The 14239-nt window shown below is 28.3% G+C and overlaps 4 protein-coding genes across 11 annotated transcripts; 2 read left to right on the top strand and 2 right to left on the bottom strand.

The window, feature by feature from the left end:
• The first annotated feature begins 70 nt into the window (after positions 1-70).
• Positions 71-5198, top strand: Tfiia-l (transcription factor IIA L). 4 transcript variants are annotated; one of them, XM_083104974.1, is made up of 7 exons: positions 71-299; positions 936-1146; positions 1336-1626; positions 1829-2037; positions 2154-2303; positions 2572-2661; positions 2834-5198. In XM_083104974.1, the coding sequence occupies exons 1-7, from the start codon at positions 276-278 to the stop codon at positions 2939-2941; spliced, it is 1083 nt and encodes a 360-aa protein (XP_082961100.1). In that variant the 5' UTR covers positions 71-275; the 3' UTR covers positions 2942-5198. The 4 variants fall into 4 exon arrangements, with proteins under 4 accessions (XP_082961100.1, XP_082961099.1, XP_082961101.1 ...); XM_083104973.1 differs by having other exon boundaries at positions 72-299; positions 1291-1626; XM_083104975.1 differs by having other exon boundaries at positions 72-327; positions 1291-1626.
• A 661-nt stretch (positions 5199-5859) lies between these two features.
• Positions 5860-9347, bottom strand: Pex13 (peroxisomal biogenesis factor 13). Its single transcript, XM_083104971.1, has 5 exons — positions 9238-9347; positions 8506-8757; positions 7868-8115; positions 7573-7770; positions 5860-7218 (listed from the first exon to the last, which is right to left on the bottom strand). Exons 1-5 carry the CDS (start codon positions 9303-9305, stop codon positions 6803-6805), a joined length of 1182 nt encoding a protein of 393 aa, XP_082961097.1. The 5' UTR covers positions 9306-9347; the 3' UTR covers positions 5860-6802.
• Positions 9348-9789: 442 nt separating this feature from the next.
• Positions 9790-12035, top strand: LOC145974900 (NADH-cytochrome b5 reductase-like). Of its 4 annotated transcripts, none has more exons than XM_083104968.1 (5): positions 9790-9995; positions 10422-10546; positions 10881-11115; positions 11180-11391; positions 11614-12035. In XM_083104968.1, the coding sequence occupies exons 1-5, from the start codon at positions 9805-9807 to the stop codon at positions 11802-11804; spliced, it is 954 nt and encodes a 317-aa protein (XP_082961094.1). In that variant the 5' UTR covers positions 9790-9804; the 3' UTR covers positions 11805-12035. The 4 variants fall into 4 exon arrangements, with proteins under 4 accessions (XP_082961094.1, XP_082961093.1, XP_082961096.1 ...); XM_083104967.1 differs by having other exon boundaries at positions 10422-10645; XM_083104970.1 differs by lacking the exon at positions 9790-9995 and adding an exon at positions 10021-10160 and having other exon boundaries at positions 10422-10645.
• Positions 10532-14053, bottom strand: Fancl (E3 ubiquitin-protein ligase Fancl). Of its 2 annotated transcripts, none has more exons than XM_083104966.1 (8): positions 13956-14053; positions 13207-13597; positions 13032-13133; positions 12699-12946; positions 12361-12544; positions 12067-12270; positions 11838-11940; positions 10532-11765 (listed from the first exon to the last, which is right to left on the bottom strand). In XM_083104966.1, exons 2-7 carry the CDS (start codon positions 13534-13536, stop codon positions 11842-11844), a joined length of 1167 nt encoding a protein of 388 aa, XP_082961092.1. In that variant the 5' UTR covers positions 13537-13597; positions 13956-14053; the 3' UTR covers positions 10532-11765; positions 11838-11841. The 2 variants fall into 2 exon arrangements, with proteins under 2 accessions (XP_082961092.1, XP_082961091.1); XM_083104965.1 differs by having other exon boundaries at positions 13793-14041.
• Between the last annotated feature and the right edge of the window lie 186 nt (positions 14054-14239).

Here is a 14239-nt window from a genome sequence, read left to right as displayed (position 1 = left end):
AACGCATCCTTCCCGATACTGCAATTTCGCGCATGCGTGCAAAAACCTAGTCTAGCCTAACAGGCTGACTGAACAGACCAGTAGCAGCTGTTCGTGGCGAGTGATGGCGAAGTGGAGCTGTTGTGCGTTGTGTGAGTGCGAACGGGTATGAGCGATCAGCGAGCGACGATGCATCGGTGTGGCTTCTAAGAAACAGGGGGGATTGTCATTTAGATTATCGTCGTTGTCGTTGCTTCCCCGGTTGAGCGACCGTGTCTTTGATCGTCAGCTCCACGATGGCTCTCAGCCAGACAAGCGTAGTGAGTAGATGAACAAACGAACATAAATGTATGTGGACAGGTGAAAAGGCCTGTATGTATGTACGTGGTTCTAGTTTTCCTCGAATGCAAACGCAGTTTCCGCTTTTCCTCGACGTTCGAACATCGCGCGATATTTCGCGTCCGTTCGATGTCTTTCTACCGATTCCCGGCTGTCGAAAACTCGTCTCGACGTAGATAGACAAATGGACTTTCTAACCTCATACGTGGACATCGAAGATTGTGCATTAATGGAAAGATAACAACGTCCGGATAGACTGCCAAATATACAAATATAAGTTTGAAGTTGTTTCGAGGGATGGGTCATCATTTTTATCTCTATTTGGGATCTAAATATTTAATTCATATTCTTTCCTATGAGATCCGAGGAATGTTAAATGCTTATGCGCGCGCGCGCGCTCTGTGATTTATTCGAATATTGAAATCTTTCCACTAATGTATAATTTTTTCGATGTCCTTGGAAAGAATACATTTTGCAAACTCATGCTTATATAACATATTTCTGTAAATATAATTACTAGAACAGACTGATTGAGTTAGTATGGAAATCTGTCAACCTTTTTTTATCTGTATCTTTAATATATTTACGATACTAAAAGAATAAATTTTTTTTTACAGCTGAAATTATACAATACTGTGATAGAGGATGTAATAGCAGGAGTACGGGAATCGTTTATAGATGAAGGGGTGGATGAACAGGTTCTCCAAGAACTTAAACAAATATGGGAAACAAAACTGATGGCCAGCAAGGCTGTAGAATTAAATCCAGATCCACCAGAACCGCAAGTTCCTCAAATCAACACGCACAAAGCTGTGTCTGTCAATAAAGGTACATATATTTACTAGAAACCAATATAGCAAATATTAGCGAATTTTTATTGAAGTGCAACTTAAGTTATACAAGATGCCCCACCCCTATTGGATCAGTGTATCCTGTAGATTGTTGTTATATGTAAATTTGATGTTGTAACAGCTAATGTAGGAAATCATTTTGTACAACCATCTGCTGGAAATACAGTGCCGCAAACGCAACCTCAACAATCGCAACAACAGACGCAGCAGCAGCAAGCGCAATCGCAACAGCAACAACCGGCACAATCGCAGCAACACACGCATCCAACTGGAACATCGTTACAACAGCAACAGCCCCAACAGCATTCGACAACGCCAGTGCAACAAGTGGTAACTGCACCTGCTGCTGTACTTGACCGACAAGTGCCCATACAGATCACCCTACCTCCACAAGCTGGCATTCCGGATGGACCACAACGGATTTTAAGCATACAAGTTCCTGCATCTGCTCTTCAAGGTGAAAATCTTACATTCATATTTTAGTAGAAAGTTTATCAACAATTTGTGTAGTAAGAATTAAATTTTAATAGTTATTATATAATTATTTTATATATTTTATTATATATAGTTTTTGTATGTGAATAAATCTTTTATTATTGAACTATATTAATGTATTAATTATGTAAATAAAAAAGATTGTATATTTTTTTTTTTTTCAGGAAACCAGTTACATACGATTTTAACAGGTCCTGTAATTTCCGCGGCTATGGGTCTTCCAGCAAATTTAGCTTCGACTTTGTTGCAACAACATGTGAACTCTACACTGCAAGGGCAAGCAACATTAGCTCCTTTGCAAGTAAATCAGCCACTTCAAGTGGTCACCCAAAGTACAAATAGTGTCGTAACACAGAGGCCACCTCAAAATCAAGTAAGATAATGCAATTGTAGACACTGTGATTTATGCTACGAATAAAATATAATAGATAAATATATACTTGTATGTGTATATTATAAAGAAATATAATGCCTCTTTTACTTTTCTAGCAACAAAATAATATAAATCAGTTAGATGGAGGAGTGGGCGATTCTACTGACGACGATGATGAAGAGGAAGAAGATGATAACGATGATGATGATGAAGATCTTGATGAAAAAGAGGAGGAAGAAAATGATGAAGCAGCAGCTCGTGAAGAGGTTAATAGTAATAGTAGTACATATATTTTATTTTGCTCTCAAATCACAAATAATTTCCTGATTTTTTCACATTTTCTTGCGCTATTAAATTTATGCTTTCTTAATTCTTAATTAACAATTAATATGTGTGTGTTTATTCGCTTGCTTGTGTGTACATGTATACACATTTATCACTCACATATTTGTGTATATATGTGTAAGGAAATTAATGTTTATAGATAAATTTTAATTTCGAATTGTTGTCTAGCAAAGAAATTATTTGTTCTAGGAACCCTTAAATTCCGAAGATGACGTTACAGATGATGATCCCACTGATCTCTTTGATACAGACAATGTAGTAGTCTGTCAGTATGATAAGGTATGAAAGTGATATGTTTATCTTTAATGTGTGTGTATGTGTGTGTATATATATATATGAATAAATATTATTTTAAATATATAAATTTGTGTAAGATTTTATCTTATAAATTTAAAACTTATAAATTATAATTTTACTTAGATTTTAACTTATATATCGTTTTTGTTTCCAGATTACAAGGAGTCGAAATAAGTGGAAGTTTTATCTCAAGGATGGCATAATGAATTTAAGTGGGAAAGACTATGTATTTCAAAAGGCAAATGGAGATGCTGAATGGTAATTCTAAGTGTGATGTGAATATTGTGTTGCCTACAGGAAGCTCAGGGATGTAAAGGCAACTTGATGTGTTCACGTGAAGTGTTTCATCTTAATAAAAGATGATTCTTGTATGGATTGTGCAAAGCTGCTGCAACTGGAATGGCAATACAGGGGAACAATGGCAAAAATTATTACATTATCAAAAATATGACATTATTTAATAGCTTCAATATTGCTACTCTAATTTCACACATTGACTTAAACTAAATTTATCACAGAAAATGTTTTACTTTATTCTTTATCAGTTTCTCTCCCCTATGTTCTAAATATATATAGCACATTATCAGTTTTGAGTATTTTTAAATAAATATTTTTGTTTTATTTCAATTTTTTATTAAAGAAAATTCAAGATCGAATGTTAAGTGAGTCATAAAAGTTTAACACATTCTTTTATGTAATGTATATTATAAATATACAGTATAAAAATTTATATATATATATATATATATATATATATATATATATATACATAAAAGATTTCTATTGTTACTCATATGTTACTTTTGCATCAAGCATCCTTCCGAAAAAAGAGAACCGCTATTGATTAGTTAGTTTTTCTTAGTAAATAAGTAAATTTTATTGAAGTGGAAAAATAATACGTTATGAAATACCATATCGATTAATAGTTTTGAAATTACATCACAAACAATGATTGTGAAGATGATGAATTGTGAATTTATACCAAGAATGTGTGTGTTTGTGTGTGATCTGTTTCTTGAAGTCTTTGATTATAAGTTTTTTCATATGGAATCAAAAGTAAAGTTGAAGTAAAATTTACATTCATCTCTTTTCTTGAAAGCTGAAAACAAAATGATATACTATATATGTTTGAGTTCAAAAGCCTTAAAAAGATTGCAAAACTATGGCTCATATGTGATGCTTTGAAATAATAAACATATATATATATATACGTCTTTTACATATATATAAAATATCTTGTTGAACATATTAACAAGATCATTTATCGAATTATTAATGAAGAAATGAAGGATAATTTAGCATTTAGACAATTAAAATTGGGCATATCACTTGAAAAGTTTAAATTGTTCTGGAAACCGCAGGATTTTTATCAGTTTTTTCTATTTGATTTGATATTAAAAAAATAATTGCTTAATATTTATCTAGCAATTCATTTTTAAATTTTAAATCAAATATACTGAATGATCAAATACTAAATATAATAGAAAAGTACCTGCAATTATTAATATACTTTGACATGTACTTTAACATTAATTATATTTGTAAAAATTATATGTTTAACAGCTTCCAGGATAATTTAAACTTTCCTCAATCAAAGACATTATAAGACTCGTAAATGTTTCTCGCGAATGTTTATCACAAAGATTATTTTTAAATTATAATTTAATTATTTTTAAATTAGAATTTAATTATTTTTAAATTATAATTTAATTATTTTTAAATTATATTTTATAGATAAACATATCAATATAATTTATGCAATTGCATTTATAGAAATGCAATTTAAGACATCTTTTCTTTTTTTCTTTTTTTGTGTTACAATTAATGTTTAATTAGTTTTCAATAATAAGGATAATGGTATATAAAAAAATTTTTCTATGATATAAACTTACAATGTGATTATAAATATGCCAAAACAATGTGCAATTTTTAGATTGTATTGTATCATTTTGCTAAGTGTTACAAATATTTGGCATATTTTAAAACTTGGATAGTATATTTTAAAACATTGGCCAAATTTTTAATGTTACCAAAAAATAATATGTATTTTATGAAGATTTTGGTTAATATCGTAGAAATCTTATAAAATATAATTACAGGTGCTGTCTGCATAATATTACGGTATCTATATTACATTGTTCATATGCCTTATATATTTCGAGTTTAACTTATAAATAAAATTTTTTGGAATTTGTAGAATAAATATTTAACAAGGAAACTATTCTCTTGATGGATAAATGTGTATATGTATGTGACATGTAATATGTACATACATAATTAACTGCATTTTAGCTTAAAAATTTTTCGACAATTGTAATCTTTTAAACGATGAGTATTCTTAGCTTGTATTCATATCCTTCATTTTGTTCTGCATTTTGCATTAAATGTAATTTAAATGTGTCTAAATCTTGATACATATACATATCTGTGTGATTCTTTTTAATTGAATGAGATTTATTTTATTTCATAGACAATTTCTTTCTTTTTTTCCAAAATACATTAGCAGTATAATTGTAAAATATGTTTTATATTTAACTACATTCCTTTACAGATTAATGCAGTGCTCTCTAAATAAATCATAAATGTAAGTATATAATATCAACTCACATAATGAACTTTTTGAATTTAAAATATCAATTTTGCGTAAAATATATTAATTTTTTAACAAATAATATAATTTTTTATCTAAAGCAAAAGAAATATTCTCAATATGAAATATTGAAAGATATCAAATTAACTATCATATCTCGCGAATTCAATATTTTCCAACATTACATGTTTGTAAGAATAAGTGTTTATAAATTGTATTTATGTACAATGTTTCACCTTTATCCTCATTATAAAATATAACAACTAAACAAAGCTAGTAGGAAAATTAAAATATTACAAATAATATCATATCCTAAATATGAGTCTTTAGGATATGTTTTGAGCAGTTTTTTTTTTTAAATTTAATAGCTTAGAAAATGCATTTTAATTTATTAATTAAAACAATGATTAAACAATGATTAAAACAATAATTTAATGAACTTTTTCTATTACATTGAAATTAATGTTAAATAATAATTACATACACATTTAGATATACAATTTTTAGATATATAAATTTAAATATACAATTTTAAATAGATAATTAAACTAGAATTTTTATATAAGATTATATATTGGAGTTTATTATAAGTTTACTAAAACCTGGTAATTAATAATGTCTTTTTTTATATCAAATATTTTTATTCTAGAGAGATTCTATATATATTTTATCTTGACCTTTAAACTTTTTTGGTGTAGTATTAGAATTAACTTTATGCCATTTGGTTGATTTTCATGTATAAAATACGATCTGTGTTTGAATATTTTATAATACAAAAATGTGATTCTATATTACTATAAATATTCACTTATTTACAAAGAGAACTCAGGATAATTTAACAACTTTATTCGTTTTTTACTAATGAAAAGCAATCAAATGCAATTAATAATAATTGGTGGAAAAAAGTACACACTTTATAAAAATATTACAAAAATAAAAAAAAATTTAGTTTTGATATAATGGTCAAACATTTATCAAATATTATTGTTATTATTAAATATAATTTAGTATTTAAATATGTTGCATTCTCAAAATTGGCTACAAATATTAAGTCGTTTATGTTTATATTTATAATATAACTCCTATTTGTCCCTTGCTTTTTTTTTCTTTAAATATTGAACGAATTTTAATATCCTTAAATAAACCCATACATATTACAAAAATTTTTTCTATTGTAACTTAGTGTTAAATATAATATTATCATAAATTAAAAAATAGTGAAGCCTCTGATATTCTCATTTTACACATAATAAAATCTTCATTGTAATAAAAACATTCTTATTACAAGTCTCAATAAATGGACTTCTATAAGGTTCTTCTTTCCTTTCATTGAAATACAGCTCGTCTTACTATACCCAGTGAATATATGAGATGTTGATACATACACACATATATATATTATATTTTTAAGAATATCAGTCATGTTCTTTTTATGAAGATATAGGCCACATATATATTTAAGATTGTGTAACAAACTCTAACTATGAAAATTGATAAATTTAGATTAAAATAAACCCCCCAAATATGTTTGAACTAAATCAAGTCATTTTTAATATTAGTCTCAGAAAAATCAGTACTTTGTTGACTGGTGCTAGGTTCCAGCATATTTACACATGTCGTTTCTGCCTGTTCATTAGAAGCTGTTACATTTTGTACGGAAGTTGGAATTAGCGCAGACGCGGTAGTATTTCCATTACTTTCTAATTCTGACTTTTTCTTCAATTGTCCTACTATAGTTACATAGTTGGCAGGCACTAAACCGACATTTCTATTGTCGGTGGCTATCCACCAACCTGGCATACTTTTTGATTGTAGAGACCGTGGCGCCAACCATATTTTTTGACCGGTTTTGAGACTCAATTCTTCATTGGATATTGCCGTGAAATCGTACATTGCAGTCGCTACGCATACAGGATCCTCGCACTTGACCCATTCCTTTGGATCATTAACTGCAAGTTTGCCAATATAATATTTGTATATTTATAGAACATATAAATATTTGTATATTTATAGATAAAGAATATTAAAATGTTGAATCATATTTCAAAACTATCAGAAGTTAGAACAAATTTAAAAACTTGAATGTTTTGGAAAATATTTTATCTAAAAAATACAAATATTTTGATAAAAATAGGCTTTTTCTAAATACAAAAGTTTAGTGATAAGAGATTAGATACAAATCATTATTTGAAGAAATATATATTCTGCTGAGCACATTTATAAATTTATGAGCGTTTATATTATAAATTTATTTCATAATTTTCTTCAATTTCATGGAAATGCAATAAAAATAATATAATTACCTTTTATTTCAGTCTGCTTTATACTATTTGATATTTTGTGAATTAAATATGGAATAGCCACAAATATACCGAGAAACAAAATATTTATCCATGAAGAAATGTGCCCATTCGCCGTTACTGTACGTTCTCCGTTTGTCGTTTGTGATATTGATTGTTGCCACAAATCTTCAGCTATAACATTCTGCATATTTCGAAAACCTAAGAATAAAAAATAATTAAAATATCAATTATGAAAGTTATGTATGGGAAAATGTAATTATAAAAGTAAGAGTGTCAGTTGCAATAATAAGTTTACCGAGCATAAATAAAATTTTTCTATAAACCCATTTCATGACTCGAATTAAAGCAAATGTGCTCAGCAGCTGCCCAAGCGTCGAACGTAGTCTGCCGATATTATCTGCCACGCTTAAAATCGCTCTGAAGGAATTTGTCAAGGCAAAATATGTCGATTCCAATAACATTGTGATAGAGGAAAATGTATGTAATACTGTTTCAACTACGCGGAAAGTCGACCTCGTACTTTCTTCTGCGTACTGTTGAAATCTATAGCAAATGAAATAATTCTCTCTTAGCTAAAAAATATTGGACAAATTTGAATATTTTTTTCTAAGTAAAAATTTAAGGCTGTAATATTCGAGGAGTATATACTGACTAGTTTATGATATTAGAAATATTTATCTTAGTCACAATCAATCTATACTTTTTTTTCAATTTTCTTAATATGTACCTATGAATAGAATCAATTGATAAATATTACACTATTATAGGATCACAATATTATATATAATAAAATAATTATTATAATTCCTTGATGTCTTTTTAAATAAATTATTAATGTAATGTTTTATATTATTATTATGTATTTTTGTTTATATTAGATACTTGATAGTTAAAACACAAGCTAAATATTTATAGTCTTTTTTTATAATGTACCTGTTTTCCACATCACCACTGGGCCCTCCAAATTGTCCATAACTATTACTAGAATAAGGAATATAACTTCCAAAAGAGCCATATCCATTATAACCTCTATAACCACTACCATATCCATAATTTCCATAATAATTTGAACCATATGGTCTGTAATCACTATATCCTAAGTAGTTTTGAACAGGTTGACGAGGTGGCAATGGAGGTGGAACAGTTGTCCCAATAGTTTGAAAGGGTGAGTGTGGTCCTGGCATACTGAATAAATTTAAGATTTTTACTGATATTATTTATTTTGGTATATTCTAATTAATTGGTATCATAATTTATATCATTTCAATTTCAATATTATTAAGGTAGAAATTTATCTGATTAACATTTAAATTAATCTGGATAAAGAGAATGTAAAGAAAATTACGTATTCCAAACACATGAGTAAAAATAGAAAAAAGAAATTTAAATAGACATTTTAAAATTAATTAGAAATTTTGGAAATGTTTACTAGACTATTTATTTTTTAAATCTTTTTTTAAAATGTTATTTTAATATTAAATACAATTAAATACAATCATTGAATATATCATTGAAAATACTATTGATATTTAGATCTACACGACACAAAATTTATAGTCGAAAAAAAATCCCTTAAAAAGTTAATGTGACCCCATAAATCTATATAAATTCGAGAATTGGTTGATTAAACATTAATATATAATAAACATCTATATTAGATCTTACTTGGACGAAAAGCTGGAAGAGTTTCTGAGCTGATTGCTATTGATAAAATTAGTTCTTCCTGGTGCCATTGCTTGAATCTTACGTGTTTCTTCAAAATTCTGACATTCAAAATATCATGTATCTGTATAAATAATGACGTGGTATATTTGATTTATTATGTATCGTTCAAAGTTCACAGTTGACAGGTTATCAGCAAAATGTATGCATGCATATATATCACGTTATTCTGCTTGAAAAATACTTGGAGCAACAGGATGTCTTTTCAAATCGTGTTATGTATGTACAGTACGCGTCAATGATTCGTTCCGCTTTTCTAGCGAGTTCTGATTGGCTTCTGCTGAGCAGATTCCTTTGTCCCGATTGGTCAATTGGGCTCTACTTCACAGATAGGATTTTCGAACGTATCCTAACATATAGGGTGCATTCGTTTACGCAGTCGCTGCCGCAAATGTCATTTGTTTATCTATAGTTTACATCACGTATACTATAGATAAACGAATGACATCTGCGGCAGCGACTGCGTAAACGAACGCATCCATATAGATAAGCTACGTAGACCTTATAAGTATGGACTGGCAATTGCCTATAGTTTCTGTAGAGAAGCAGTGTCCGGAGGAGGTTAGAGGGAGAAACATACTTTTTAGTACTTCTCTTTCTACAAGTGTCCGAACACTTGTAGAAAGAGAAGTACCAAAAAGTATGTTTCTCTCTCTAACCTCCTCCGGACACAGTCTGATACGTATTGCCAGTCCATATCTGTAAGGTCTATGATAAGCTACTAATAATGGCCGTGTTTCGAAATTACTGCCAGTACTGCAAATTCTATAGTGCACGTTACGTATATTATATATTTTCAGTGCTGGCAGTAAACTGGCAGCAATTTCGGAACACGGCTAATGTATCTGCATGAAAGATAATATACTGTTGTATTTTTTATTTTAGAGATAAAATTAACATATTTTCTGTATAAAGATCTATTTGTGAAGATGTCTAAACGAAATTGTATTTGCAATAAATATGTTTTTTTATTTATTTTTTTATCATATGATACAATTTGATTAATTTACTTGGATTTGTTTTGAAAATAAAATTCTTTGGAATCGATGTTATACATTAAATAATTCAATAAAAAGTGCACACAAAATGAGTTTGAATAATTATAATAATAATAATGATGATGATAGACCTAAAACTCCACTGGATGAAGATTGTTGCGGCAGTGGATGCACACCATGCATCTTTGATGTTCATAAGACATTATTGAAAGAATGGGAAAGTAGGAAGACACAGAATGTAAAAGTGAAAACAAGTAACAATTTATTATCTCCTCTATCTTATAAAGTATTTATTATCACTGATATATCTGAAACTTCAGAGGATTACTTTTTGGTTTACTTGAAATATTCAGGTATTACTGTTATCAAATCAATAACAAAAATGTAATACATTATAACTTAAAAGAATGAGTAGTTACATTACTGAACCTAACAAATCTATAATATATATATAAAGTTATTAATACTATTCAATTGCATGCAAAAACAATTATAAAATTCTAAAAAAACAAAAATAAAAAAAAAATCTGTCGTGTGTATAATATATATCTCATATATTAAAAAACTATTTTTACTTATTATATATAGGATGCGAAACAAAAAATGATATTAATTTGTACATTGAGCCTGGACAGCATGTTATTTTACATTCCTGGTGCAAATCTCGTCCATATACACCAATTTCTTGGACATGCAATAGTTTAGTTTTTTTGGTGAAATTATACAAGCAGGGTGAATTTAGTTCGCGCCTAAAAAATGCATTAATTGGTAACGCAATCGATATTAGAGGTCCATATGGAGATTTCAAATATAAAAGTAACAGGTGAAGATTCATGCAGATAATTCAAAAATTATTTTTCTCACAAGTGAACACATTGTTATGATAGTTTTCGACAGATCGTTATGTTCAGTATCGGGTCGGGAATAGCAGCACTTTATCCCATTACAAAATCGATCGTGGACGATGAAACAGAATTGACGAGGATACATCTTATCGCAGGATTTCAATCGGTGGCACAGGTGCCTTTGAAAAAAGAATTAAGAAGTCTAGCAGATTATTGGAATTTTAAATGTACATTACAGCTGTCTCAATTAAATGGTATATTATTAAGTCACATTATAACAAGCAAATTCATAATAAAATTGCATGCATAGAATATCCTATAATTTACGATACATACATTTTCGATTATAAATTCTTTCATAATTTAATATGAAGTAGTATAAAAATTGATAATTTGTTTAAGCAAATAAATTGAAATAGAAATATATATAATTTATAAGATATAAGAATGAAAAAAAAATTTTTTTTTTATTTCAGATGAAACAGTCAACCTTCATGGTTTTAATATCAAAGCCGGACGTTTAAGCAAATCACTTGTTGCTGATTATCTCCAATGTAACGATACAGAAACAACATTAATTTTGATATGTGGAACTTTAAAATTTAATCAATCCATGAAAGAATGGCTCCTGGAAATGAATTATTCATATATACATATATTCGAATAAAATATAACTGCTCTAGGAAAATTCAATATCTACCTTTTCATTGTTCAATGGAACAAGAAATCTTTTCCTTGCAGTATGGACAAGTGCCATAAATATGATTAAACACAACTTGATTTCCAGTGATTGTTTGTAACCACTATTGTAAAAAAATATATTTTTGTTAGTATTATTAAAGATTATTTAATAAAGATGTATATATATTATGCAAATAAAATATTTATGTTATTAATATATATTGTGTATATGTTCCAATCACACATACCTTTGATAAACATACTGAATGAAAGTATCTCATGCATTTTTTATTATTGCATATCTTGTCTGGCAATTCATCTGAGAAACATATACCACACTCGTTATTGATAATGGCTTTTTTTTCTTCCATACTTTCTTGTTGTTCGGGAAATTCATACATATTTAACAGCATTTTTAGATTTTCTAAAATACTGCAATCATGATCCCACTTCTGTAAAATCAACATATTAACATAAATTAAATTGCTAATAAGATTAGTATTAAGATAGTTATACACATCATGCATATATATGAAACATACATGAATGTTATTAGAAACATCGTCCGTTTGCCGTTTCACTTCATTGTCACAACCTGAGAATTTAATTACTGGTAAAGGATTCAATGGATCTATTGTAATTGTCACAGATAAAGACTGAGACAAGTGGATACGTCTATACAGGTGGCTCTTATTTGGTTTCAATGGATCGATTACCCAGCAATTCCTTGTAACATTAGTATAATTAACATGTAATAATGATTTGATATAATTTTAACAATAGAATAATTAAAAAAACAATATTATTTTCATATAGAAAAATTCTAGAAATTAACAAATATATTCTCTTTTAATGTGTGAATAAAAAATAAATTATTTACTCATCAATTTCTTCTAATTGTTCCCATGCTTTTTCCAATATTTCCATTTGCCATTTAAACTTAGTCTTTGCAACACTTAAATTAGTCACATTCTTCTCAAAATCTTTAAATATTGGAATATTGGGCATGTCAGAAGCAATAACTTTCCAAGGATGTTCAGCGCTGTTACATCTTTGCAATGTAACAGATACATCTCTGTAGTGTAATTTAATGATATTTAAATTTTGATCAGATGATATTAGCACGTCCTTTAACACAAATATTTCATCTTGAACTAAAATTAGGTGAGAATTTACAGAAAAAAGAATATATACTTTACATAAATCTACATACAGGTAAATGTTGAACAGCTGCTTTCAATTCTTGCAGAAAGTATCTTACAGTGTCAAAATTAGATACAAGAATTTTAGTATCTATATTGCACATATATTCTCCCTGTTTGCAAATATATAATCATAATAGAATTGTCAAAGGAAAAGTATATTTTATATCTATACTTTATACTTACAATAAGTGATTGTAACTGTGTTAAAAATGACGACACTGTTTGTTCAGTTTTGCATGCAGCCTTTATTAATCCATTCATCCTTTCGTGAAATTCTTTATTTTGCAGAGAAGCTATTTGTCTACCAAACTTCACATGTACATCGTCAAATAATGGATAAGCAGGCATGATTAATTTTAATCTTATTCTAGAACTTTGGAAATTGTATGCGCATAATGAACGTGAAATGATTAAAAAACCATGCCAAGTGACAGGTGATTCTGATACTAGTATCATTTCAGGGTGCCGTTCCCAGATTGCTTCATAATTATAATAGCTATGTTTTGTCACCATTATAAAAAATTAAAAAAAAAAAATGTAAACCCTGTGTTATAAAAACATAATCGTTCTTTTTCTGAAACAAAGAAAATTAATTCATAATTATTTACTATATAGTATTATATAGTATTTATAATATTATGTAGTATTTAGATTAAATGATTAGTATTATTTAATTAAAATATTTTTTCCATTATGTATTAGAAAATTAAAGATATAAAATAAAATTTACTTATGTAATCAAAGACATAAATTATAGACAAAATCTTACTATTCTCTGTATTTTGATTTCAAAATATTAAAAATTGCTTAATGAAAAATATACGAATTAATGGAAAACAGAATCGAATGGAAACGTGTTTGAGGACGACACTCATATGTCAAAAGGTAACTTGACTCGAGAGAAGAATATTTCTAAAATTTCTAGCGTAGACCTTATAAGTATGGACTGGCAATTGCCTATAGTTTCTGTAGAGAAGCAGTGTCTGGAGGAGGTTAGAGGGAGAAACATACTTTTTAGTACTTCTCTTTCTACAAGTGTCCGAACACTTGTAGAAAGAGAAGTACCAAAAAGTATGTTTCTCTCTCTAACCTCCTCCGGACACAGTCTGATACGTATTGCCAGTCCATATCTGTAAGGTCTATGGTTTCTAGAAATTCCTTATATAATAACCAATCAATATATAGAAAATTCATCGCATGATGTAAAAGTACCTTT

This window comes from Camponotus vicinus, unplaced genomic scaffold (assembly GCF_025532165.1).
Source record: "Camponotus vicinus isolate PSW18456_S1 unplaced genomic scaffold, iyCamVici1.0 SCAF_7, whole genome shotgun sequence".
NCBI lineage: Eukaryota > Metazoa > Arthropoda > Insecta > Hymenoptera > Formicidae > Camponotus > Camponotus vicinus.
This window is presented reverse-complemented; position numbering and strand designations above follow the sequence as displayed.

Bases quoted from the DNA above. Each gene is read 5' to 3' on its own strand.
- Tfiia-l (XM_083104973.1), top strand. From the start codon at position 276: ATGGCTCTCAGCCAGACAAGCGTA. The intron at 300-935 runs GTGAGTAGATGA...TTTTTTTTACAG, and splicing joins CTCTCAGCCAGACAAGCGTA to CTGAAATTATACAATACTGT. The intron at 1,627-1,828 runs GTGAAAATCTTA...TTTTTTTTTCAG, and splicing joins TCCTGCATCTGCTCTTCAAG to GAAACCAGTTACATACGATT.
- Pex13 (XM_083104971.1), bottom strand. From the start codon at position 9,305: ATGGCACCAGGAAGAACTAATTTTATCAATAGCAATCAGCTCAGAAAC. The intron at 8,758-9,237 runs GTAAGATCTAAT...AAATTTATTCAG, and splicing joins TCTTCCAGCTTTTCGTCCAA to TATGCCAGGACCACACTCAC. The intron at 8,116-8,505 runs GTACATTATAAA...CATTTGCTATAG, and splicing joins AGTGGTGATGTGGAAAACAG to ATTTCAACAGTACGCAGAAG.
- LOC145974900 (XM_083104967.1), top strand. From the start codon at position 9,805: ATGGACTGGCAATTGCCTATAGTTTCTGTAGAGAAGCAGTGTCCGGAG. The intron at 10,646-10,880 runs GTATTACTGTTA...TATTATATATAG, and splicing joins GGTTTACTTGAAATATTCAG to GATGCGAAACAAAAAATGAT. The intron at 11,116-11,179 runs GTGAAGATTCAT...TTGTTATGATAG, and splicing joins TTCAAATATAAAAGTAACAG to TTTTCGACAGATCGTTATGT.
- Fancl (XM_083104966.1), bottom strand. From the start codon at position 13,536: ATGGTGACAAAACATAGCTATTATAATTATGAAGCAATCTGGGAACGG. The intron at 12,947-13,031 runs GTATGTAGATTT...TTTGTGTTAAAG, and splicing joins CAGCTGTTCAACATTTACCT to GACGTGCTAATATCATCTGA. The intron at 12,545-12,698 runs GTAAATAATTTA...TAATGTTACAAG, and splicing joins CAATTAGAAGAAATTGATGA to GAATTGCTGGGTAATCGATC.